Here is a 27,495-nt window from a genome sequence, read left to right as displayed (position 1 = left end):
TTTTCGAGCACCATATCTTTCACTTTTTGTAATATTTTCATCAGTTGAAGAGATCGAAGGTCGTCCACAACGAGACATGCCTTCTAAGAGCTTTCGACCGTCTCTGAAGGATTTGTACCACTCGTTGGCTTGTGTTTTTGATAAAACTGAGTCACCATAAGCCTTTTCCAACATTCGCTATGATTCCGCACACAAAAATTGGGTGGAAAGACAAATTCTTTGTTTAATATTATTATCCATTGAAAAAATCGCAACGCACTACACGGCTGCACAGACTTAACCAGCTTTGTATTTTATTTTTATTGACCACGAAATGAACAACCCCTGAAAGGGCAATTGTCTGAAAATCGTCGTGTCAGACCATCATAACGTGTACACCGCTTCGGGGTTTCAGAAGCTAAACTTAAAAAAAAAAAACGTTTGAAACCTTTTAAAACAGACTAGATCCAAAATGAAGCTTGTTGTATGGGAGACACATGAAATAACGCAATAAAACGCCATGGATCGAATTTCTAACTGGAAGTCGACTCGCCACAAGCTCCATGAGATTGTTTAGAAGGAAGGAAGGGATTGTCCGGACATAACATTGGGTTAGGTAGTAATCACTTAGTGGCAGGTCCTGTATATGGCGAACGTCTTTGTGAAATGTGACTTTTTAACTTTCTGTCAGTAGCAACGAGGGTTCCAAGGAGAGTTGCATTATAAAATCATTTTCAAAGTGACAACAAGTATCGAACAAATGATGCGCTCTTGTCTAAGATCCCTATCACTACGAGTATGCTTAAAAAACATCCAATTTAATAAAACAAATTAAGGGATTTACTTTTAATAGACCTTATATTAGAACCTATTCCAATACAATTTCCACAAAATTACTTATTTATTTATGTTAGATTACGTCGAACACTTTTTTCAGTAATTATCATTTCACCACGGTGAAATATATTTCGAGTGTTCTGTATTTTTCAAATTTACCACATATTTCACCTTCATTTGATCACTTTCTGTATGACATTTTCAGTCAATGTTTTCAAAAACAAAACAGTCGAAGTTTTGTAAATTAAAATTTCTGCTTCTCAGTTTTCTTTCTGGGAAACTAGAAAAGTTCGGTGTGGCTGATATAACGTTTCACCATAACGAGTGTATATACATATATATTTTATATTTCGTATTAATTTGCAACCCTTGCAAAAAATAAATCGATATTAAAAGACGTGTTTGTTAATTGTTCCAACTCCTCACATTCATGACGTGCGATTTTTGTCCACGGAAGTGCACCCAACAGTTTCCAGCATGTTTCCAGATCTACCCCGGTTCTTCCGAAAAAAAGAACCCCGGCAATATACACGATCTCCATCTATTTGCACAACGTATTAATCCGAAATATTACGATGGCATCGAATTGGACTACGCCCATCGACTTGCGGCCAACAAAATTATCACGTGCAATTGGTTGTGGAGTCATACTCGGCCCTCGGGATTTCGTTTTGGCGGCAATTATTCTCTACGTCTATATGATGATTTTTTAGTAAGTTGTTTAATGCAAAAAATACCGTTAAGATAAAAATCATACATTTTTTCATCTTCAAAAGCAAACGCCAACAATCATGGCTGACATCAACCCAACAACACTGGCTTCCAATGTCAGTATCGTTTTTTTCCCACACCACGCATTACGACTGGAGGCTGCCATGCAACGTGCCGCTGAAGATTTGCCGTTAGAAACTCAAACAACCATCGAGCTCATGCGTCCATCGACTACACTCACCTGGAACTTGTATAACGCCCATTCGCAGAGGGGTCGCAGTACCATATCTTTAATGCGTTCGATTACCAACTCGTGGGCGCTTGGTGGGGAGTTGTTGCTCGAATGGACCGATCCGCGTTCACTGATAACCGAAGCGGCACTCGCTGCACGATACAGTAAGCATAATTACCAAATAGCAGCATCCGCATCGCGTCAGGGTCTGGACATCAGCTATTGGCAGCGTATACACCAACGCATACAGATGGCAACCATGTTCGCCTGGCATCGCAAAACACAGAAAACTATCGCCACAATTTGCTATCAATGGGATTTTGAGGATTCCGTTGTGCGCAGCATGGTAAACTCTGACCTCTCAGTGGGCTTTCAGTATTACCGGTAAAGCTAACTTCTTACAGGGGCCATACTCATTTTAATCTCATATGTATTTTTTTGTTTTAGTTCACTTCCACATATTCCGTGCGGCATGGGTCTGAGTGCATTGATTAGTTTATTAAACAATCGCTTGGCATTTGGTCTTAAATTTGTGTTGGATCCCAGTGGGCAAAGGCGCGGTGACTAATGAGACGCACAGTGTCTGTGGCTTCTTTAAATCAATTATATTTTAATATTGATTCCTTTAGAAATCGATTAAAATCCAACACAACTTTTTAATATTTTATTGTTGTAATTATGGCACAAATGGATAAGGATCTCGGAAGGACTAGACTGGTAGAGCTACATATCATCGCACACTTAAAACCACTCACTGTAGCAAATATTCGTTGGGAAGAGGCGGATAATTTTTTCGATGATGAATTCTAACTTTACAAGAGTGTTATCCAACTTGTTTACATTGAAGATTTTAAGAAGAACATAGTTGATGTTATGGAAGGAGTCAAAATTACGGTTTGTTCGGTTGAATTCCCTATTAAGTCCTCCCTGAGTGTTCGTAATGGTAACAGATACCAGAGTATCACGACTATGGCAGAAGCTGACTGGAAACAGTTCGCAGTTGGGAGGTATCTAGTTAAGGTCTGAGTTTATAGTTGAGTGCTCCTTGCTCTTCAATAGCACAGCATTCAAATATGTATGATGTATTATGCTGGTAGGGGCCATAAAGAAAGTTTTTCTACAGGAAGTTCTCTTACATCTTTTCCTCATGTTTGTGATCACGTCTATACTGGCAATCAACAATTTTTAGGTCCAAAAGTATTTCACTCGTTTCGAGCTCTGGGTAACTGTCAAACAACGAGCCTCCCTCAGGTTCAAAAGACCAAGACCCGTGGATTCCAAGGGTTCATCTACTGGTGTTGTGAGCTTGCACTAGATGGTTTAAAACCACTTTAGGGTAACGCCAGCTTTTGAGTTAGTAAATGACTTAATGAATATTTTTTGGTATTCGTTATTACAGTTCCTCTTTTGCCTATCGAAGCTACCATAAAAAATTATTGAATATTCAACAGAGTGGAAATATTTAGCAATCTCAATATCAAGAGGTCTCGGGAATTGTATGCTATACATGATTTAGGAAAGATGTATGACTCATACGAGTATACCCATCATTCGATTAATATACACACATTTGTTTTAAAAGAAAAAATGGGTTGCTCTTTATAATTATGCAGTAGAGCGAAATCCTTACAAGTGGCAACTCTAAATTAAAATTTTACGTTTACTCATACACGGTAGGTGTTTAACACAACTCAGCACGAGACAGTCTGACGACGCTCACACCAACACTATTCCAACAAAAGTTGAGCGGTTGGTTGCCGTTGCCCATGTGTGTATCGGGCATACTTAATGAATTGTTTACAGTGTTAACAAATTATTGACACATGATCTCATACCGCTGAGCTAAAGTGTCGATTTAAGTATACAAGTCTATTTGTGTGTTTATATTTGTTTAGGTATAGCCCGAGCAAGAACCAAGACAACGGCAAACACAAGAGGAACTTTATGGCACATCAGACCTTTAGCTAATCAATAGTTGCCCATTTGACTGCGTAATTAAATGACTAGATGAAGCTAATTAGGTGCTTTTTAAAGGGAAACCAAGCTATAGATTGATATCTTGTGGCTAGATGAAAAACTAATAGAGTTAGCTCATTTTAAGGGTTAATAAAATTATATGAGAGTTTGAAAAAGATAGTTAGACAGTCTGTATGAAATGAGTATACATATGTATGTGTGATGTGAATGATGAAAAATGTAAGCAGTTACTAAGCTTCTTTTTATCGAAAATAATTACAGCTTAATACTAACGTAGACATACTCGTACACAATTACAAAAGCAATCGGCGAGGTTTTTTGTTAGGTTTCGGAGCTGATTCCCACGATGGATTTCACAAAGGTCCTAATGGTCGGTTCAAGCTTTCGAAAAAAATGGCATTTTAGTACAGAAAAATTGGTTTGTATAGAAGCTTTCTTTTTCTTTGATAACACATGTTTACAATCCAAAATATAGAATTTGCTCGAAATGACAATCAACCCCCGAAAAACTTTGTAATACCCACCAAAATAATGACATAAAAGCTATTGAAAATATTTGCGCCAAACATGAGGGTAGAGTGCAGAAACACAAAATTTCGCAAACAATTACATATATCACTGAAATGGATAAGGACGGATATGGATTAGAGAAAGTTACATCCCGCTTTCAAATCTTTTTAATTAATTGTTTCTTCTGGCACCTCCGAAGATAGCACATAATTCCGTTACTTTTCAACATTTTTGTAAAGCAAATTTTAAAATATAGCTGATATACATATATTATATGGCTTATTATGTCCAAAGAACTTCGAAACATTCGATTGAATACTTTCTTGAAAAAAATACTCACGAAAATCGCCCAAATTTTCATGGATTACACTGGTATAGCCCCTTAATATTAACGGCCGTCCCTGACTAAAATAATAAAATACCGCCAAACTACAAAATGATTAAGAAAGAGAAACAAATGCTGATTATTAAAGGAGCAAAATGGTTGACGACCTACTAAAAAATAGTACAGTTTTCTGACAACGAACCTTATTGAACCAATAAAAAATAAAAATATGTATATTCTGAACGTTTTTTAGAAATGACAGTGAGATGATCACTTTGAACCACGCATTGACCGAAACATTTTCAGGATACAACCAATGTAAAGGCCTGGGAAGAGCTGCTACTTCACCCGTCGTATTAATCAGACTTGCCCCCTTTCGGTTACCATTTGTTTTTATCGATTGGACAGACATCCCATATAAGTGTAAAAGAATTCACTGTCAATAAAATGTTATGAAATACCATTTTGCTGCCTGGTAGCACCCTAATACGCGGACAGGTGTACACTCGCTCCCAAATGTAGAAATAAACTCGCTTATCAGGATGTAAAACAAAGCATGGCGCTTAGTAAATCAAAAATCAGCAAAGTAAATAAAACAACACGCAATAAACATCATTGATTTTGATACTAGATATGTATTTCTGTAAATAATAAAAGTCAAATATTTTTCGCTTGCTCCAACTACGCATATGTTATGTAAGTAGCTATGCGTGTGTGTTTGCTTTTGATTTTGGATCTTTCATAGGATTACTCTATTATTTATTGGCTTCCCTCTCGATATCGCATTCCTACACAAATTTTTTCCACTTAATTGCGTGTTTTTTATGATGTTGTCAGTTTTTTGTTACTCATGCTTTGATGTGTAATTGGCCTCAGGCCTATAGAACTGCGAGTAAACATTACGAGTATAAAAAACAAATATGTATTTTCTAGTGTTACAAAAATAAGACAATAAGGAGCACAAGCGACTCGTTCCCTTTGTATTTCCTCATCACTTTCTCGTCTATAAACAACGAATTTGGGCGACAAAAGAAAGAAGAAGAAAAATTCAAGGGTAATACGGAGGTGTATAAAAATTACATTTTATCAGATAATGTAAACTTCGAATCGCGAGTCGGTAGAGACCTAACCTACACCCTAACTAAAGCATGTAAATATATGTATATACGTATGTATATATAAGTAAATATAGACAAGTATGTTGCTCAGTAAGAATATGTTGTAGCTAAATTCCTATGCGGTGGCACATTACAAATATACTATACATATGTATGTATTATTAACAGCTCAGTGATGTCATCTCATGCGAAAACTCATTAATTCAATTTTAAAAAATGTGCGTTCTTATTTGGGCAACACCTAGCGCAGTATGATACATGCAAACATAACTACAAACAAATTTCAATTAATTTGCATAAAAATGTGTAGTTTTCACTTTAATTTCAAAACGAAGCGGCACGACTGATTCATGTATAATTGGAAGTAGTGTAAAGATATTTGCATGAAACCTCTCCTCAACCTCTCAAAAAAGTCAAACAATTAGATCCAAATATGGCTATAAATATATAATTATATACACATATACATAAGTACGTTTATATATATTTCTACATCTAGGTTAGATGATTCGCTGAGTTTTTACTTCTATTGTGAGACGCACCTTGATGCTATCCAACAAATTGAGAGTTTATACATATGTATGTATACTACTGTAGGCAAAAAATAGTAAGACTTTGTGCATACATATTTTAAAATTCTTAATTTATTATTGAAAATGAATATCGTCCCCCTCAAAGTAATGCACAATACACTTATGGCTACGTTCGGAATTCAGAGTGCACCACGGCTCGATAATCGAAGAAAACTGTCAACATAACCTTGATTTTTGACCTGCTTTGACGTGGTTTATATGGCCGATTGATCGTCTGTTTCCGGGTCATAAGCATAGACTCATCGCCAGTAATAATACGTTTCATGACAATCAAAACACTTGCTCGCGACTAAGAATTATCACCGAAGGCCTAGTCCAACATTCTGAACGTTTCGACACAAGAAATTTGATTCCTCACACAAAAATGGATTCGGCTTGTCTGAAAACATCCATATAGTCGACTGCTGTTTACTTTCGGTGTAAATCTTCGATTCATTGCCTGTCACATAGTAATAGACATGTTTCGTAGCACCGTTATCGTATTCTTTTAATACATATTTCTCTCGCTCAAGTCAAAAATTCATGCGTTACTGAATGTATACAGTTCCCACTAATTCCTATAATTGTCTCAATCTCACTACAAGTCACATGACGATCTGACAATATTAGTTTGCGCACAACATTTATAGTTCCCTGAACAACAACTGATTGCAACTGATCTGCGACCTCAATTGAATTCACGATACAATAGGAAAAACACTGGCCTTTCAAGCAACTTCATCGCCGAATATTGAATTTAGTTCATCGTGGCACTATTGCTGCGGTAATCCACGTCGAAAGCTGTCAAAAAGAATCACGCGAAAGGGTTTGTGGTTCCATTCCATTTTTCGGCCGAGATGAATATTTCAAGTTACTGTAAACAACACAAGTAGATTCCATATGTCAAAACGTTCTGGGTATACAGTATAACATAAGAAATCTCAAACTTTACGCTGAAGTTGTGAGTTGCCAGATTTCAACTGCAGTGTTGCCAAATCCCGAAATATCAAAGTTAACTTACGTATGTATGTATATTTATTTGTTCTTGTTACTTCAGTAATTGACATAGGACATCAATGAAATAATTAGAATTAGTTCACATGTCAAAGGTACATACATATACGTGAAGTGAAGTTCATCCTAACTTTTTTCTGTTGCTCCGATTGGAGTCGTTGCAAATCATGGGCGGCGTCATTAATATTCTCACAGGATAACTGTGGTGACTTGAAGATATTTGAACACCAACTCTATCTATCAACTTATCTGATCTTCTTTCAGACAATTTGCAACAGCTCTTAAGAAATGTTTTTGTTTACTCTTATTTATGGCTTGATTGCTGTGAAAGTACCCCAATTAGACAACGATTCAAACGTCAGTAACAAGAGTACGTGAAAAATGAGTTTATTTGAATATATGGTAAACAAATATTTAATCTTTATATTGGCGTAAATATTTATTTTTAATGTCATATATGTTTGTACGTATGTATATTTTAAATTTGCTTATTTGTTCTAAACATGCGCTTATAATCAAAGCAACAGAATCAGGTATACCACATAGTACATAATAAAGGATGATCCATTTCGAGGGTCCCCGCTTCAAATTTAAAGCGGAATGTTTTTTTGTCATTCTAAAGAACATTCTTTGGTATTTATTTTTTAGAAAGATTATCTCTTTCAAATATTGGGCGTGGCTACGTCTCAAATGACTCATCCGTTGAGTCCAATTTTCGGAGACTCGTTCACGCATTTCAAGCGGTAACTGGAGAGTGACACGCGTGATGTTTTGCTCCAAAACCTGAATCGAAGCGATATTGTCTTCATAGACTTTAGACTAAACATACATATGCCTACAGTGAAATGTTTAACGGTGTGATATCACACGATCTTGGTGGCCAATCGACCAGCCCAAAAAGTGACATTATCTGCTCCCAAAAAGGTTGAACTTCTTGAGCTTGCTCTTCGCCCCAAATGTTCCAATTTTGCTTATTTACATACCCATTAATTCCGAAATGAGCCTCTTCGCCGAACAAAATTTGACTCGAACATGTCGGATCTTCTTGGAACTTTTCAGGAGCACATAGAGCGAAGCGATGTCGCTTGGGAAGGTCGAGCGGGTTCAATTCTTGCTGTACTTTGTTTGCTCTCAATTTAAGATCTCGGCATGAAATGCGCCAAGTCGTTCGACTCTCCACGGTCTTCGTGTACACACACAGCTACGGCTGCTGTATTTTCTTCACTGTGTGCTGGACGTGTTTTATTCGGTCGAATATTGTCCAATAATGAATGCCAGGGCTCAAGGTGGGTGATTGTATTTTAAATAGCACGCTCAGTAGGATTATGTTGATCATTAGTAATAAAGTTAAACGATTTGTAAATGTTGGTCAGACGTAAGTCTTTCCAGGATTAAATGCCAAACAATAATGAACAAAAATTACATGACAGCTCGACACGACTCACGCGTAATCTGTCAAAAAAAGGCTATTGAAAAAAGTACATCTACTTGGATCACCTAATATAAATAATAGTTTTTTTCATATCTTAAAGTAAATAAAAAAATCTAAAGTTATTTACGGAAAAATCATGCTAAAAGCTCCTTTGACATATTTCATGTTCATAAAAATGTAATTATCGCAAAAGCTTATACAGTATTACCCAGTTTATTTATTGAGGTTTTGATAATAAAATAATAATATTTTTCCTCAATCGGAGATTCTGTCAATATTATTATACCAAGTTGAGTTGAGGGTGAGATTTCAGGGATAAGTGCAATCCCACTTTTCTAAAAGTGTAATCTTTTTGATTTGTTCACAATACACACTAACTCAAAGTAAATATGCGACGATACAGCGATGCAATGAACAGGGGATCAATTAACTCGGGTATACTGTATGTTATTTAAGGTATTTTTATGTTTTCAACTCATTCATAATATTGTACATACTATTTAATGTGCGCACATCGGCAGTGGTGAGGTTTCCTTGTTTATACTTTCTTATCAGTTCCATGTTGACATGCTATATTCCAAGAAATATCAATTCTTTATATTTCAAAAAACTGCTGTCGGGTTTCACTACATTAAATGTGTTCAAGGCTTCACTATTCAAAAGCATAAACCCATTTCAAACGTGATAAAATTTGGTTAAAGTAAATTCACTGCAGGAAAAACACGATTATTAATATTTTAGGTAAACAATAAAATTTCGAAAATAAAAATTTCGAGCAATTATTTGTTTATTCTTATATTTATTTCTTTTTATGCATCATCTGTGGTCAATAAAAATTTTATTATTAAATTTAAAATATGTATTTATTTTTATTTTTATTGAATTTCTCATGTATTTATTTGAAAACGTTTTTACTTTGGTTGCTTCATTTGTGTTATGTGTCATCATATACTTATATGTACCATGTGTATGTAGATCTATGCATAACACATACATATATTTTTCTGATTTATTGGATTCTTCACTTTCCATTATTCACTTTACCACACACGTTTTGCCGCAATATTATTCTTTATTATAAGCGAGTATTACTGCACACCTCGTAAATTCATGTCAACACAAAATAGATAATGGAAATAGGTAAAGAATACGAAGTGCAACCCTATTAATTGGCAGATGACGCGATTCACAGCTCACAGCTCGATTGACCGGTAAAATGTGCGAAGAAGAGTTTGTGGCAATAAAGCTTATTTGATAAGTGGCGTGTAAAGAGTGGGCGGTGGGAATTATGAACACATAAAATTCTATAAAAAATACATGAAAAGTAATATTGCTTTGAATGTTATTTGCTTTTTTATGACGGACTCTTATATCTAAATAAGTGTTTGTGGCAGTGGAAAATTAACGTACAACTAAATACAGCGATATCTGAAGTCCTGGGAATATGATTAATACAGTGATTTTGCGGGACTTTTCAATGAAACGTTACTTCAGTAAAGTGGGTCGGCAATTTCAAACAGGTGGATGTAGATGACAAGAGTTTCTGGTAGGACAAAGCTATGTGCACTACATTTAACTCCGCGGGACCTGTTCTGCATGACAGGTTTGAAATTATGACTCATAAATTCCTATTGATCAAATAATTGCTTAGTTCTAAAGGCTATATGGACGTATGTATAACGGAAACAGCTTGAAGTTCATCAGAGTAGTACTCGCTTCTTCTATAAATTTGAATAAGGCACCAAAGAGAAAGACTAACAAGCAATTTGAATATGATTTAAGCAAATAGTTTCTACAAAATTGCAAAATTACTTTGAGTATAGGATTATTTGAAAGATGGTCTGGGTGGTCCATTTCTAGAAGTTATCATGGCTACTTCTTCATTACAATGCTGTAGCAATCTTGACTATTAGTCTTTGTACTTTGTTTTCGAACTGTTGGATGACTTTCTTACATTTGCATTAGTATATCCCTAGAGTTATGCATCATAGCTCCAAATCGGTTGGAGTATTTGTTTATAGATAAGTATCTTATTTTCGATGTTTAACACTGATTTGCTACTAATTAATATTCTTTCTGCTCTTTCTGCTTGTTTTTTACTTGAACTTTTCACCGTATCTTGGAGTCAAGTGTCATTCCTCAGATAAAGTACGGTACTCGTGCACAGTCTATGAAAATTCTTAAGTGCTGTATATTGTTGTATGTGAAAACGATGTGCACAGGCTTAGCTTCATTGAGTTTTATCTTCCATTTCTTTGCCCATTGTAGAACTTTATTTACAGCTGTTTGGAGATTAGTAGTTGAATCATGTTCACTACTACCAACAGTAAGCATCGCGGTATCGTCTGTAAATAAAGCTGTTGTATAATTGCAGTCAACTGGCAGGTCATGCGTGAATAGAATATAAAGAAGAGGGCCTAACACATTATCTTATGCAACTCCTACCTTTATTTACCGAAGAATAGAAAACTCGTATCCTTGTTTTACGCGGAAGTAGCGACCTAATAAATATGGTTTATGGTATTATGATGCTGAATCGGTAAAATCCGTTTCTATTTCGAAAGCAGTCCTAGATAGATGTAGTCTATGGCTTATTTATCTACATAAAGATTTGCGTCAAATAATGATTTGATATTGAGGTACATAGTATATTCGCATCAAATGTTAATGAGGAATAGTTTTCCGAAAAAGTTAGCATTTGAAATATTTCTATAAATTAGCAGTTATTTGAGTAATTCAGAGTAATCTTCATTGTTGATTGTTTCGATTCAGATTTTTCAGATGATTTTAATTATCCGTTCGAGAAAAGAGACTGAATGAAGTAATCATTGCAAATCTTTTTCGCTATTAAAACCAATCTAGATAAAAAAAAACCTCTTATACGTAAATAACACAAACATACGAGTGTTACAACGCCTTGAAAGACGGTTGAGAGATCGTTGAAGAAATGTCTCGTTCTGAACGACTTTCCACTTCTTCGACTGATGAGAATATTAAAAAAGTGAAGGATATGGTGCTTGAAAATCGTCAGAGATCGACATCTCCCGCGAGTCCGTTCGAATTATTTTGGTGAATATTTTGGCTATGAAACGCGTTCTTGCTCGACTCGTCCCAATAAAACTAAATTTTGTTCAAAAAGAGTACCGTAAACTGGTACTTTTGGACATGCTTGATCGTTCGAATTCAAATTTCGCATTCATGGAGAGCATTATAACTGCCGATGAGACATCAAAACAATAAAAAGCACGCCAAAGCCACTCAAAAATCAATGTGATGCTATTTCTTCGAAATTCGTGGCTTGGTGCATCCAGAATTTATTCCGGAGGAATAGACGGTCAGTAAGGAGTTCTATTTGGCCATATTGAGTGAGAACATCCGTCAGTCACGGCCGGAATTGTGAAAGAACAATTGATGGATTTTTGCACCATCGCATCGAGCCAGGATTTTAACCGAATTTAAATCCAAAAACCCAATAAATACCATCAATCAACCACCGTATTCACCAGGTTTGGCTCCGTGTGATTTTTTCAAGTTTCCCAAAAAGAAATTGCCGCTCCGTGAAACACGTTTTCAGTCGATCGAAGAAATAAAGGAAAATTCGCTGAAGGCCATCCTAAAAAGTGCTTACGATATACTTGAGCAGACAAAATAAATATTTATGAATAATTATTCTGTTCAGGGTATAAATATAATTTACTCGCTTAATCCATACCTTAACAAAGGACCATAAGACTGCAGACAAAACTACTATATTTTTTTATTATGTGCGCAAAACAAGATTTTCCAAAGTTAATTGCCCATTTATTACACCCACACGCTGTTTACACGCCACGCACAATTAACTATATAAACAAGCAAATAAACACGAAAACAGGATATCCACATTCAGCTTAGATAAACACCTGCAGAATAATCGCAAAGCGCAAAGGCAAGTGTTAAAAAAATCGAAAAATACACTACCATTTGCTAAAAAAATAAAAAAAAAAAAACAAATAAATATCTGAGCGAATTAACTAATCAAAAGTTGGAAAGTTTAAAATGCTCAAATACCCATTTGTCGATTTTCTGGTTTTTCCGGTAGCATGTGGCAAGTTAAAGTACACGTGTATTTGAAAAGTTATCGCACCGTGACTATCAGAGTTCGGTGAGTAGAAATATATTTACGCATGTACATACATACATACATACATATGTAGGTGTGTAAGCTCATGCACAGATGAATGCAGTTAACGGTGAATTTTTAGAAATGACGCCAGCAGGAAACTATCTGCCACAAAGACGTAGAATGGAAAAGGTAAGAAAAAAAAGTGATTTTAAACTAACTGCTTGATTGCTACCAGCCTGAAACACGCAAGCAATCTTGCCACAAACTTGAAGCACTTTTCCCGTTCACCTTTCAAGTACGTAACTGTATTTTTAGTTTAAATTTTCTTTTGTTTCTTTACTCAAGCCACCGACAACAGTGCAATTTCAATGCGAAATGAGCGTCGGTTATTGTGTTTTGGCTGTTCAACTTTTAGTAACCAACAAAACCAACAAATATGTGTAAGTGAAATTCTAAATTCAAAATTAAATATTTTCACTGAAACACACAAACGAACCGCACGCACGGCACGCACTTTGTCTCCCCAGGTTTATTTATTTTTGTTGTTATTAAATTTAAATTTTTTTGGAGGCGTTGCTCTTAGGCTCGCCTAACCACCGCTTGATTCTATTGATTTGAATGTTAAAATTAGCGTTTCGCGTCCGTATTTGGCCGCTTTGAATCTCAACACCGTGCAATCGTCGCTTTGAAACCGTACCGCATTGTGTCAGCGTTTCTACGCCACTGAACTCAGTTGTCGGCACTGCACAAAGCCAAGCACCTCTTGGAGTCTACAAATGCGCGAAGCAAATGGTGCGTATGTAGTCTTGTTGCTTTTGTTTGGAGCATCCGGCGCCACACAAACCTGTCGGCGAGAGCTTATGTACCCTGTATGTGCGCTGCTCTAAGAAAATTGTGTGTACTATTTTTTGGATAAACAATAGCGTCGACAGACTCCTTCTCCCAACAATGTAACGTGTAATGTGTGTACGTATTTACATGTAGGATACACTCTTCAACAAAATTAATCTTTTTTAGAATATTTGTTCTAGGTAGAGCTGTTGGGGGAATAATGATTGACGGTTTTAAAAAATCTTCATACAAAACCCAGACTTAAAACCCTGAGGTTGTGTAATTCTTCTTCGGAGCTTTCCCACACAAAGTATTTAACTATAATTGTATAAGAGAAATATCCATTTACTTAGGTAATCTGCCTCAATACCTAACCGTCCTATGGTAATTTTGGATTGGGTATAAGAAAAATAATGATTACGATAACTTTAAAGCGATTCAAGAAGGAGAAACAAAGTTACCATTAGCCAATGCTTTCTAGAATATTTCAATTAAGTGTTGAAAGCGATCGAAGTCAAGGAAGCTGGTCTCATCCTTAGTGCCAACTTCAAGCTGCGAAAGTAGGAAGAAAAGTCATACAATCAAACAGAAACAGTGAAGTTTTTCGTTGACTAATGTTTGCTCCAAGAGACTCTTATAAGCTTACGCCATATTTTTAAAGCAATTTCTACGGCTATCAAAGAAAATCTGTACGTTTTTACAGTTGTGGGGCAACTGTGCACTATCCGGCTAGTTATCTAACTCTTTCGATGCTTTTTTATGTGAAAAAGTCCAATAGATTTTCGAGGTTTTACAATGAAGCCCGAGATACTAATTTTTAATAGCGGTATGTTTCGGAAGAGTTAGACTTTGCCATCTAAAAAGTTCGAAACTAGATCCCATAACATTTACTTTACTAAACTCAATAAACGCTCGTAATATAGTCGTTAACACAGACTCCCCTCGCCTACAAACAACCAGCATTTGATAGATGACGGGAATACAGTTTGATTTGATGCAGAGAAATCTTCCATAAGGAGGCTTAGTTCATTACAAGAAGAAGAACACTTTTCTCTCGAGTGAGACTTCTCGACTGTATAATCCATTAGCATTTTCTTTCTCATACCATAATGAACATGTCGTTGAAAGTCTCAGGTAAACAAACAAGTCTTACGTGTTCGATTGCAGCTTTGAAAGGATCATATACACAGTAATCAAGAGATAAGTTCTTAGTTTTCTTTGCAACTTATTATTTATATATTTGGGCTGCTATATAAACGAATTTACATTTTTTATCTAATTATACTGCTTTAACACACAACCACATCAGTTGCATCAATCTATCTGATTAGAGACCTGTTTATTTGACAACTCAGAATAATTTTTATTCACAGAAAACTACATCAAACAAACAACAAATGAAAAGAAACAAATCTTCTGAATACTAGTGTAAATTATAAAGGGAGCACCAAAATGAAATTTTCTTCGTACGCTCATTGCCATGTACTCTCACAAGCTTTGCACTCCACGTCTCTCGCACTCAACACACAATTGCTACTCGAGCGGCACCAATTTCGCTCTGTTTTGATTTTGTTGTTTCGTATACTCGTCGTACTATTTGTTGTTACAATTGAAAAACTTTTGTTAGGTATACTCCGTAAATGCTTGACTATCGCCACAATTGTATGGAGTATGGTAGCACCTCAGACGCACTTGGTTTCGTCTAGTGGTCTACTTGTCTGGCGCCTAAACGATGTTATTGTCAGTCAGATTTGTTGGTTTTCGGTTATGCTTCGCGCTTTTTGAGTAATTTTCACTCATCTATCCAATTTGGGTTTAACGGCGTCACATCCCTCCCAAAGTATTGAGTTTTAGGCGCTGTTTTAAATTTTATTGTTTCTTTTCCATATACATACGTATGTATGTACATTTCTCTTTTAGGACAAAATCGTTTAGTGAAGCGAAGGAAAATTAAACCGAAAAGTTTTGGTTAATAATTTATATAATTATGGTCCATTTTATAGTCCGGTGTTACATTTGTGTTTTTTTATGTTTTCAACAGACTAATGGGAAGACGGAGATGGAGACGGAGATGTCACATACATACATATGTACATACTTAGGTGAGATGTGTACATTTGTAGATGCATATTTGCTATTTAAAAGAACGCGACAATTCAATTAGATGGAGATACTCCTACTCTTTTTAAAGTTGGCTATCTGATCGTCAGGGCCCATAACTCAACAAAAAAATTTAATTTCGGAAAGCCGCGGTATATCTGAAGTTTCACACGTCCTCCTCTTACTAAGAAGCTGTTAATTTGTCGGAACCTCCGATTTCGAACAACTACAGCACTTAGCTGCCAAACAAACTGACCGATCAAACTAAAGTTCATGTACGGAAAACTTTTTTATTCCTCAAGGTATCTTCAGAAGTTCAGCATAAACTATTATTAAAGGCATCGCTACAATCTCCGAACATACAGTTCACTATAGCTTATATTTACCATTTAAACTGACTGATCAAAAGGTGCACACGAAGTCCTTCTTCTTCTTTATTGGCACAGACACTGCATACACGGTTATAGCCGAGTTTACAACAGCGCCCCAGTCGTTCTTTCTTTTCGCTGTTTGGTGTCAATGGCAGATTTCAAGTGTAGACAGGTCCTTCTCCACCTGGTCTTTCAACGGAGTGGAGGTCTTCCTCCACTTCCCACGGCGGGTACTGTGTCGAATATTCTCAGAGCTGGAAGTTATTCTGCGGTGGATTTCAAGGCTTACTCTATTGTTGGTGTCAATGTTGGTTCCAAGATAGATGAAATTATCTACGACTTCGAAGTTATGATTGTCAACAGTGACATCCCCTGCGGGGATATTCCCGCGGTAAGGCATGCCTGTCGTAAAAGGCGACTAAAATCCAAATGCACTATGTCCGACATTCACGTGTCTGGTTTAATTGAATGTCGGCATGGTCATGAGGTGTCAGAAAAGTGCTATATTGAAATGATTATCATATTCTTTGAATGGGTTTGCGATTATATAACAAACACAAAAATGAAATGACGAACAACATTTCATACAGTCTTAGTGACTGGCAGTAGATCACAGGTAACACTGTGGTCTACAGGTCACACCAAAGACTAAAACATGGTACCACGAGCAGTTTGCCCTTGGAGTTCGCTCAATCTGCTCATTGGGTTTGGCACTTTGGAGAGATTCGTGGTGGCTATGGTTTAAACCTAAATGCAGGAAGGGCTTTTGTCCAATGTGGAGTCGCACTGCGGCCGGGTGCCGGACCCAAAGTACGGCAGAGGTTTAGGTAGGCCGACCAAGGTGGCTAGGGTGTTTCCTTTACCCGAACCGATTGGAACCAAGGTATAAGTGTGTTACGGCACTTTGCTCTGGTTCTCCCAAGGTATAGTGTTGTGCATGCACTTATGCTTTGGGGCGTTGATCGGCGCATTATACTGATCTACGTGTTTCTAGCAATAGAAAACACCGTGGATTTGAGCCTACAAGTGGCAGATACTCACGTTAAAACACATTGACAGTTGTCAACAGTGACAAGTCGCAAGTGCGATGATAATGACAGGCGGTATTTTGTCTTGGCCTCGTTTACTATCGCGACGAAGTTTACGTTTTGTTGTTAGTTTACTCGTATATATGTATGTACTATATACCCTATCATTCACTTCTCAAACTTAGCTATATATTGATTTGTTTCGAAATTTTCAGAAACAACATCAATCTTATAGACTGAGCCAAATTGATTAAGTGTGAACAATGAAAACGATCAACTCACTTGAATACGGCATAATTTGGGTTCCACTCAAATGTATTACCTTACATATTTTCCTTTATATTTCCACTTCGTTAATTTATTTGCCGTTCGGCGCGCAAAATACATAAATAAATACAAAGTAAAGTAAATACATTTTTATTGCTTTTGTTTTTGTAAAATTTTATTTGTATCCCCAGTTAAACTAGCCGGTCCGTCGTCTACTTTGACGCATCTGTCTTCAATTAGCCGCTTCGCTTGACCTGAGATAGTGCCGTTACTTTTACACGCCTTCAAGCAAATAATTATTTTCTATTCCACTTTCTTTTGCATTGCTCAAATTATTTTTGCAAGTACATTTAAATATTTACACAGTTCTACCTTCTTCGGTCCGAACACCCCCGCATGCACAATGTCCTTTCACTGCCGAAAGCAAAGCGAGTTCAATGGAGCATACAAAATTTCGCGTGCTAATATACAACTTGATATTGCCTGCGAATGTCCTTCGAAATGTAATTGGTTTATTATCTAGATTCTTGTTGCAAGTGAGTGACAGCGCAACAGGTGTTAATTTGATTGAGAGTGGAATGCTATGCTTCGTCGTTTAGAGGAAAACAAGGAAATATGTGGATATCTACATATATGTAAATGTATACCATATATAAAAATGTATGTATTTCCAAATGCACGTATTTGAAAATGTTCAAAATTTACTAAATAAATTGTTAACTAAACATAGTATAATTTTGGTAATCACAAGAAATCCTCATTATTAATTTAAAGTTCTTTATTAACCTTCACATTCAAACACCTATAACCATAATTAATTTCCCTACTTCAATTCCATATAAAAACGATTCACAATATGTTTTACTCTTTGTGTATCCTTTCGTCCACATTCAAAACTAACGCCGAGCATACATCACGTGCCTCAATATTAACTTTGTTGTATTATTGGTGCCGCAGAGTTCAAGCACCGCTCCCATTTTAACATCAGCCAAATAATCTCAGTGGCGCCAATTTACTCTTCATGATACTTCCATATATTCTTGCCATCCACCCCATTGATGGAAATGTATGTTCATATGTATGTATGTACTTATGTGGAAGTCGAAAAGGATATCTGCCAGCTAAGCATGCAGGATTCTTTTTCAGCATATTCGCAACTAATGAATAAAACATTTGTATTGGTATTTTACTTTCCTAAACACCGGGGTTTCCAATAAGGATGATATGATTTAATATCAAATTTTTTTCATTGTATTCAGCAATGTTTCATCGTGGAAAGATATATGTACACAAGAACAATGTTTACAAGTTATTCAATTTTTTTATCAAAATAATCGTTCTTCAATTGTAATACTAATACGGATGTGTAAACTGACGTTGAGCGATTCCAAAAACTCCGTCAGGATCCGTTAGGACTTTTCCCGAGTTGTTCGATACCAGACGATATTTCAGTCAAGGCGACTCCTCGTCGAGCAACTTCTTCAATTTACTCCTCGAGCAAATAATTCGAATAGCAAATCTGAGAAGAGAAGGTACAATCTTCAATAAGAGTGTACAACTTCTAAGGTACGCCGATGACGTCAATATCATTGGCCATAACCGCCGCCGTTAGTTTTGCTTTCTCCATGTTGTACAAAGAAGCAAAGTAAATGAGTCTGGCAGTGAACGAGGGCAAGACGAAATATCACCTGTCATCAAACAAACAGTCGTCGCACACGCGACTAGGCTCACATGTCACTACTGACAGTCATGACTTCGAAGTCGTAGATAATTTCGTCTATCCTGGAACCAGCATTAACACAAACAACAACTACTTGGGCCTACTTGAAAACGATAACGATTTTTTTTTAAATCATCTTCCCCAATGAGGTTCATTTTTGTCTAACTGGTGCGGCAAAAAAAAACTATCGTATATGGTGCAAAGAAAATCCACAAATTGTTCATGAACAACCAATACATACATTGAACTAAATTCACATTTTAGTGTGGCTTTAGTCTGGTGGATTCATCGGTCCGTACTTCTTTCGAAATGATGCTGGCAACACCGTTACTATGAATGGAGAGCGGTATAGATCGATGATAACCAACTTTTGTGGCCGCAATTGCAGGAAGTTGATCTTGACAACATCTGGTGGCAACAAGACTGGCCTACGTGCCACACAGTATGTGCAACAACCGAATTATTGCGAGAAAAATTTGGACATACGATTATTTCAAGAAATTTTAACATTATATGGCCTCAAAGTAGAAGTGATTTAAAACCATTAGACTACTTCATATAAGGTTGTTTGAAGACATTAGTCTTTAACAATAAACCAGACTCTCTTCAATTGAGAAGTTAATATACCAGTACATACGACTTGATTTAATGTTATGATAAAGACTGATCATTTTTGAGGTTCCCAACATTTTTAAAGAAAAAACACAGAACTTAAAATTTAATGCGGAATGTTTATTATATTCGGAAGATTATTCTTGGATTGTCTGCATAAACTTGGTGAAATTTGAAATAATCAGCCCACCGAAGTGTTCTCTCAATAAATCAATTTATTGATGCGATGTGTGGGAAGTGGCTCCGTTTTGTTGAAATCAAATGCCGGCGATATCACGAGCTTCAACTTCAGGCATCAAATAGTCGGTTATCATCGCGCGATAATAATCCCCATTGATGGTTACGTTCTCACTGGTATAATTTTTTAGAAATATGACCTTCACTGGATCACCTGTTTTATTGATACTTAGAAATGGCTTCAACTTTTAAAACTCTGATAAGTTTCTTTTTAAAATGTTTAATTAATACAAAACGCTCGGCATATGGTCTGGATCGGTAACTTGGGGCTCAGTTCGAATGAGTTTTGGCATTTGAATAGTAAGACCTGTTTTTTCATGAGCCTTGTTGTAAAATTTTTATACGCAAAATCTAAAAATCATACTTTTGAAGATGTCGAGTTCAAGTACATACAGATCTATGTGTGTCGATCTTATTTATAAAAAATATTTCGTAAATGTACATACTTATGTATATTGTTTCTAATATTATTTCTCATGTACGTATGTTTTGTGTTTATTTTTTTTTTTTTTTTGTAACACAAATCGTCAATAGTCCAAAATTATATCGCTTCTAATTTAAACTTTTGTTTTCTTTTTTATGTAAATGCGCATAAACAACCGGATTTAATGATTAACATTGTAAAAATTTATGCGGTTACAATAATTTATGTAAATATGTACATATGTATGTAACACAAAAATATGTAAGTATTTTTAAAAATAAAACGGTGATGACAACATTCGTCTTTATTTGTGCGGTTTTGTAGTCTTTATTCCGCATGAAATATTCTCTCCATACACACATGCAAAAATATATACATATTCATTTATGTTCTTATATATGTATGTACATATGTATATTTGTTTTATTTTCTTACAATTAATTACCATTCAGTTTTCGGAGCAACATTTCAACACTGGCGACGACGTCATCGATCGTGTGGCACCAATGTCATTGTTAGTGCCAAAGCGAATACGCCATCTGTATGTTACTTGGGCGCACACACTGGCGGTCAAATGAAAGTATATTTACAAATATGTATGTATGTATATTCAAATAAATACTTATATGCAACAGCCGTAAATCATATGCTTAAATAATAATGGTGAGTATATTAATGTATGTGTGTATGTAAAGCTTTATAATTACATAAAAGTTACTGTTTTTTTTTTGTGTTTTGTGGAGAAGTTTTTTCAATAGAACATAGATATACGATATGGGCTTTTGAATTTTAGCTGTATAAATTTATAACAACAAAAAATTTAGAGTATTAAATATTTATTAAAAAGTAGGAGATACGAAATCAACGGAAGCGAAGAAAATTAAGGTTTCGGTATTTTAATTGTTTTAATTTCGGTTTTGAAACGAACGAGTTAAAGTTCTAAACGATATTGTTGAATAAATTGAGTCTATTAGAGCAGATCTATATTGGTGTCTAACCTTTTTTCAGATCGTAGTTGGTTCGTTGAAGTGCTTCCCTTTCGTGTTACCTTTTACAAAAGGTCCCCGGCCTACCATAGTAAAACACACTTTTTGGCGAAATTTTTTTATTTTATGCTCACATAGTTCCCTATAAAGTTGTTGCTCTGATTATAGCCACCCCTTAACTTTTCCTTATTATTTTCGTAGTACCATTTGTCCTATGCTTCAAAATAGACCTCAGTTTCGGCGATTAGCTGTTCGAAGAAAATTTCTTTCCAACAAGCATTCTTTGAGGTCTGAAAATAGGAAATAGGCACTGAAACAAAATGATATACGAGGTGTGTAGAAAAAGAATCGCAAATTTTGTGTTTTTTTCAAAAATTATTTATTTATTCATGAATATCTATTTTGTCCCCTTCAAAGTAATCCCCATGAGATATTATACACTTGTGCCAACGGTTTTTCCAATCTTCGAAGCACTTCAAAAAATCAGTTTTTTTATCTTCTTCAGCTCCTCCTTCGATGCCGTCTTCATCTCGTCAAGAGAAGCGTAACGTCGTCCTTCGTTATCGTGGTGCAAAAGCCATTTTTTGCTCTTCCACAAATCCGGGCGTTTCTGACGGATTGCTTCGCGCAAATTGCGCATAACTTGCAGGTAATATTCCTTATTGACCGTTCTTCCCTGTGGCAAGAACTCATGATGCACCACGCCCCTGCAATCGAAGAAAACTGTCAGTTACGATTCGCGATACTTTTTGAACACACCTCGTAATTCACAAATTAAAGATCCAACAGTTGTCAAATTATCCACATTTATTTTAGTAGCGTCATCTATGTGTTAGGTCGCTTTTTTAATTGAGCTGTTACTGTCGCGTGACTGAAGTACCCGGTGGTGCATGAATCGTGTTACAAAAAAAAACTACCGTCAAAATTTTTTTCCTTGTGAGTAATCGACTTACTTCTTTATTTGGCGACAATCCCCCGAGCAGATGGACCATAATGAGATTAGTAAACATGTTTGCCGACCTTGTCGCAAATAGACTATACCATCGAGATCCATATGTTCGTGTTCAATAAACAATCGTGGCTCTTGCATCGTCAATTTAGACAAATCTAATATCGGTATTCTGCGTGAGACGATTGTCTCTTGTATCTAATTGTCACAATAGTAATTTAGTGACCCTGTTAGTCAGGAGTCTCATTTTGGTATTCTGGCAGACACAGTAAAGTAGTATACTGTATAGTAATATACTGTATCTGCCAGAATACCAAAATAAGACTCCTGACTAACAGAGTCACTAAATGAAGATTGTGACAATTAGAGACATGAGACAATTGTCTCAATCAGAATACCGATATAAGAGTCACTATAGCGATTATTTAATTGTGACTTGAACCTGCTTCCGTGCAAAGTTCAAATAACAATCCAGTTAAAGCTTCCGAATTTGCCTATTCGCCTGGAATTTTGACAAAAAATTAATGAAATGGCCGAAGAAGACAATAAATTGATAAATTGCCTGTTTATGTCTGATGAGACTCATTTTTATCTAAACGGAAATTTAAACAAGCAAAATTGCCTTATATGCAGTGAATCAAATCCAGAAATAATCTATGATACGGAACATCACCCAGAACGAGTCGTGCGGTGTTTCATCAAAGTGTATTGTCGGGCTATACTTCTTTGAAGAAAACGGTCTAACAGTAACTATCAATGAGACATGAGGTTTGACATATTGACATTTTCGTTTGCCTCTGAAAACTCAAGCTTTACTGTCGATTCAAATTAATAACTATCAAACCCGCAAATTTCGGGATGGCTACTTTCAAATCCCGAAAACTTCACTATCGCAAAACTTTAATCTATATCAATAATAAATACATAATGTTTACACCCAACTATACAAGTTTATAATAATTTTCTCCCTCAACCGACATGCCACTGTTTTTATTTTTCTTTTGTGTTTTTCGAATTTGTTTAAATTAAAATTCTTCTTTGTTAGCCTTAGTTTGTTGTGGCTTGTAATAGACACGCTTCAACTTGAATTTCAATTTATCAAAACAAACAAAACGACTTATGAGCTAATTTATTTCTAGTTCACACCCAGATTTTCGCTGTCATGTCCAAAATTTGATTTTCATGGATAAATATTTTCGCTGGCTGAAGAAACGAAAACCGGAAAAATCAACGTCTTGTTGTTTTTGTTGTTATGTAAACATGCAAATAAAAAAAATACATATGTAAATTAATTACTTTACCTAATACCTGTGATGGCTGAACTTAACGGCACCAAAGCGGGACCACTCCATCATTTATACGCAATTCTCAAATTGCTCGTTAAATTATGAGATCACACAATTCTATTAATTTCAACTACAAACGATTGGGTACATGTACATATGTATGTATGTATTTCCATTCAATAGCTATAATGGCTACGCGAAATGAAATATCAATTGATGTAAGAAATTTGGTGATAAAAGAAAGAAAAGAAAAAAAATCATATGGTGAAATTTCTAAAATTTTGAAGTTGAGTCGAGCAACAGTACAGACAATTCTAAAAAACTTTAAAAATAATGGTTCCAACGAAAATAAACCGCGCAGTGGACGCCCAAAACAACAATCTCGTAGAGACGTCGGCCTGATTCTCAACGAAGTAGACCAAAATCCAAAAGTAAATGCTCCAAATATAGCCGAACGCATAGTAAGTACGTCACAAATGAGTATCCAACCAAGAGCAATAAAAAAAAACTCTAAACGATAACGGATTCCACAGTAGAACACGACGGAAGAAACCTTTTATTTATGAAAAAACCGGAAACTTCGTTTAAAGTTCGCCAAAAAATACAAAGAAAAGGAAATGGATTTTTGGAAAAAAGTTTCATTTACAGATGATTCTAAATTCACCCTTTTTGGTAGTGATGAAAGGGCTAAAATTTGAAAGAAAACTAACGCCACGCTTGAACCGAAAAACGTAGTATCAATTGTGAAGCTCGGTGGCGGCAGCGTAATGGTTTGGGGTGCTGTTGCGGCCTCTGGAGTTAGAAATTCGGACTTTATTGAAGGTGAAATGGACGGTTATAAGTATAAGTCTCTGTTGGAACATAATTTGAAGCCTTTGGTGGATAATTTAGGGCTCGGTTCCAGTTGAATATTTCAACAGGATAACGATCCGATGCATGCGGCGCAAATTGTTAAGGACTGGTTGCTTTATTATACTCCAAGACAATTAAATACACCACCTCAAAGTCCAAATATGAATATTATTGAACATGTCTGCGAGATTTTGGAGCGTAGAATTAGAAAGCACCAAGTTTCTAGCTCTGCTATACTCTAAGAGCGCATATTGGGACCTTGGAACAGCATTACATCTGCAGCGTTGACAAATTTAGCAGAATCAATGCCACGGCGTCTTCAAGCAGTTATAGATGCCAATGGGGACCCAACTAAATACTAAAACGTCTTAATAACTAGCATTTTGCAAAGTTTTTCGCACTGAACTAAGATATTTTTGTACTGTATGTAGACTTTTGTCAACACAATATTTGAGTTTTTATTCCATAAATTTGTAGTTTTATATTAATTAACGGATTTTAGGTTTGTTGTTATTAGAAAGAAGATTAGAATAAAACTGTATCAACACATTTTTCTAAAAAGTTTTTGTACTCTCACATCGAAGAAAACAGAGGGTGTATGTACATATGTATGTATGTATGTTTTTATGAGTGTATTAATTTGTGAAGGAAAGTGAGGCTTCATTAATTGATTGGGTTGACTCAGCCACTGAGAAATATTTATATTGTATCTTATAAATGTCTTAGATATTTGACCGCTTTAGTTTTTGTTTTTGTGACATAAAATTTATACAAACATACATAATTTTTACTAATTATATGTACTTATTTCGGTATATTCTCTAAGTGTAAAACTTTAAGATCTATAATTTTACCGTTCATACCGTGGCATCTATCACAGGTGTACAGCTTGGGACTACAACTCTGTTGGTCGTGAAGTCAAATGTAATGAAAGATAAATCTGAATGTTTCATAACTCAAGTGTTCCCATATACATGTGGTACCAGGCATCGTCTTATTAAAACTTCGGATTTTACTTTAAATTTATAGATCCATTAATGCTCTCTTACTATGCATGCTCTGCTACGACGAGGCTTAAAAAATATACAATTTCCAGATTTACTTAAAGCTTGTAGGTTTCTTAGTTTTCATTTTTTAAATAAAATAAAATTGAAAAAGAAATCGTCCCACTCCGGGATTAGCAAGGATAGTTGTCAAATTAATTGAAGTTTTTCTTGAGGAAAAAAAAAATAATAAAAAAAAATGGCGAACTTTTAAAATTTCCAAACCTCTAGTGGTTTGCGCTTTATAAATTCCTCGTACCAAATTTCAATTTTGTATCATAGTTTAGTGCTTAAGTATGAAACTCTTTAGGTTTTCGTTTATTAACGTTTTGTGGGAGTGCCAGTGGTCCGATTACGACCAGCTATGAACTCAACCTCACCTTCACTCACACGAAACACCAAGTTTCATTAGAAAATCTCAATTTTTACTCAAGTTACAGCATGTATGGACAGACGGACGGACGGAAAGACAGAAATCCGAATTTAAACTCGTCTCCTCATCTTGCTCATATATATATGTATGTATATATATACATAAACCTGTATCTATTTCGACTTATTTTAGGTAATACAAACAACCGTTATTGTATTCTGTCCCACATGTTGAAATTGTATGAAAACATATTTATCTAAGCGGTTCTTTTCTGTGGTTCGAACTGGAGGGTCATCTCAAGAGAAGTATTATTTTGTGTTCTTCCAACTATCTTTAGTATTCTTAGAATTATTACAGGTATATTCATTTGTTCGGGTCGCTTTTTTTCATAAAATTGGAAATGTTCCACGGATTATTCTAAACAACTTTGCATAAGAGACTATGGGTCTAAAGGCGGTTTCGAGCCGGCGATTATAAGGCGAAGCTTATCTTTTAGAGATTATAAAAATTTGTTCGTCCTTTAGTACATAGGCGAATTTCGATATTCTGTGGGTCATTTGTCGGAATCAACCAGTTTGGGTAACTATATCCCATATCTCCCAGATAACCGATTGTTCAGATTTTTCATTTTCCGGTATCTCGCCTTTAATTAAAAAGCTAAGAGCATGTCATTTTGCAGAGCTGTCCTCTAATACATACTTAACAATGACAGTGAAAATAAATAAAATTGAACACTATAACATATATATCTCATACAACCGATTATTAGAAAATTCATTGGAATTATAGAATTTTTTTAGAATATTCTTGTGAGATCCCTCAACCGTTCAGAGAAGACTTAAGCATTGAGAACCCATCGTTCCACCCAAATTAGAAAAGAAATTAGATCTAAATCATGTGGAAAACAAATACCTTTTTATTATTATTTTTTTTTTGTTATTTCAAAGTTATGCTTATATTTTTAATAATAGTTCAGATTAAGCCATAGACAAGGATTACAAGTTTAGCTTAATACATAGTTTGGTACTTACACTCCAGCCTAGTCAATTGCTTTTGCGACTCTTTAGTCTGCCAAGGCGACTCCTCACTGCTGTCAGCATCTTTTGCATTCATCTTCACGGAAGCACTCACAGGACAGAACACGACAAGGTAGTAACGGTTCAATCGGTGTATACTTTGCGGGGTGGAAGGTTTAAATTTCAAATTCACCACGACACTTTAAGGGAGGTGTGGACAACTACGCACTAGTTATTTAACGGTTTTTATTTGAAAATTACATTTTAATGGATATTTTTAGGGATTTGTTTTCACTTTTTTACGACTTCAACTCATTAGGGGGGGTTATTGCAACTCTACTGGATTCATGTGCGCCGATTTCCTGCTGCATTTGCAACAATTAAAGAATGCAAACAATGAGCAGCAGCGCCACACAAAAACAAAAAACTTGCGAACGCATTTTATAAATTATTTAATTTGTTGTTGTTATTGATAAAGAGCTGAAATGTCGAAATTGGCGCGTCGTCTCCGCAATATTTATCACGTTGGTATACACGGGGCTGGACTGTGGACACGTTGTGACTATGCGACTACTCGATAAAAACTGA

General features: G+C 35.7%; 2 protein-coding genes across 9 annotated transcripts in view; one reads left to right on the top strand and one right to left on the bottom strand.

Annotated features, from left to right (window-relative positions):
- LOC105224511 (uncharacterized) overlaps positions 1-27,495 on the bottom strand; it is a 36,625-nt gene extending 9,130 nt beyond the window's left edge. Inside the window, exons 1-2 of one of the 8 annotated variants that reach the window (XM_011202615.4) lie at positions 13,510-13,632; positions 9,205-9,416 (exon numbers count right to left, since the gene is read on the bottom strand). In XM_011202615.4, coding sequence (XP_011200917.2) covers positions 9,205-9,268 — 64 coding nt within the window. In that variant the 5' untranslated portion in view covers positions 9,269-9,416; positions 13,510-13,632. Of the gene's footprint in view, positions 1-8,258; positions 8,278-9,204; positions 9,417-9,669; positions 9,690-13,100; positions 13,243-13,300; positions 13,633-26,922 lie in introns of those variants that run through there. The other 7 variants (XM_049449194.1, XM_049449195.1, XM_029549503.2 and 4 more) reach the window with 7 other exon arrangements.
- On the top strand, positions 921-4,009 carry LOC105224510 (mitochondrial import receptor subunit TOM40 homolog 2). The gene is made up of 3 exons (XM_011202613.2): positions 921-1,528; positions 1,593-2,143; positions 2,207-4,009. Exons 1-3 carry the CDS (start codon positions 1,247-1,249, stop codon positions 2,325-2,327), a joined length of 954 nt encoding a protein of 317 aa, XP_011200915.1. The 5' UTR covers positions 921-1,246; the 3' UTR covers positions 2,328-4,009.

The sequence above is a fragment of the Bactrocera dorsalis genome, chromosome 2, assembly GCF_023373825.1.
Source record: "Bactrocera dorsalis isolate Fly_Bdor chromosome 2, ASM2337382v1, whole genome shotgun sequence".
Taxonomy (NCBI): domain Eukaryota; kingdom Metazoa; phylum Arthropoda; class Insecta; order Diptera; family Tephritidae; genus Bactrocera; species Bactrocera dorsalis.
This window is presented reverse-complemented; position numbering and strand designations above follow the sequence as displayed.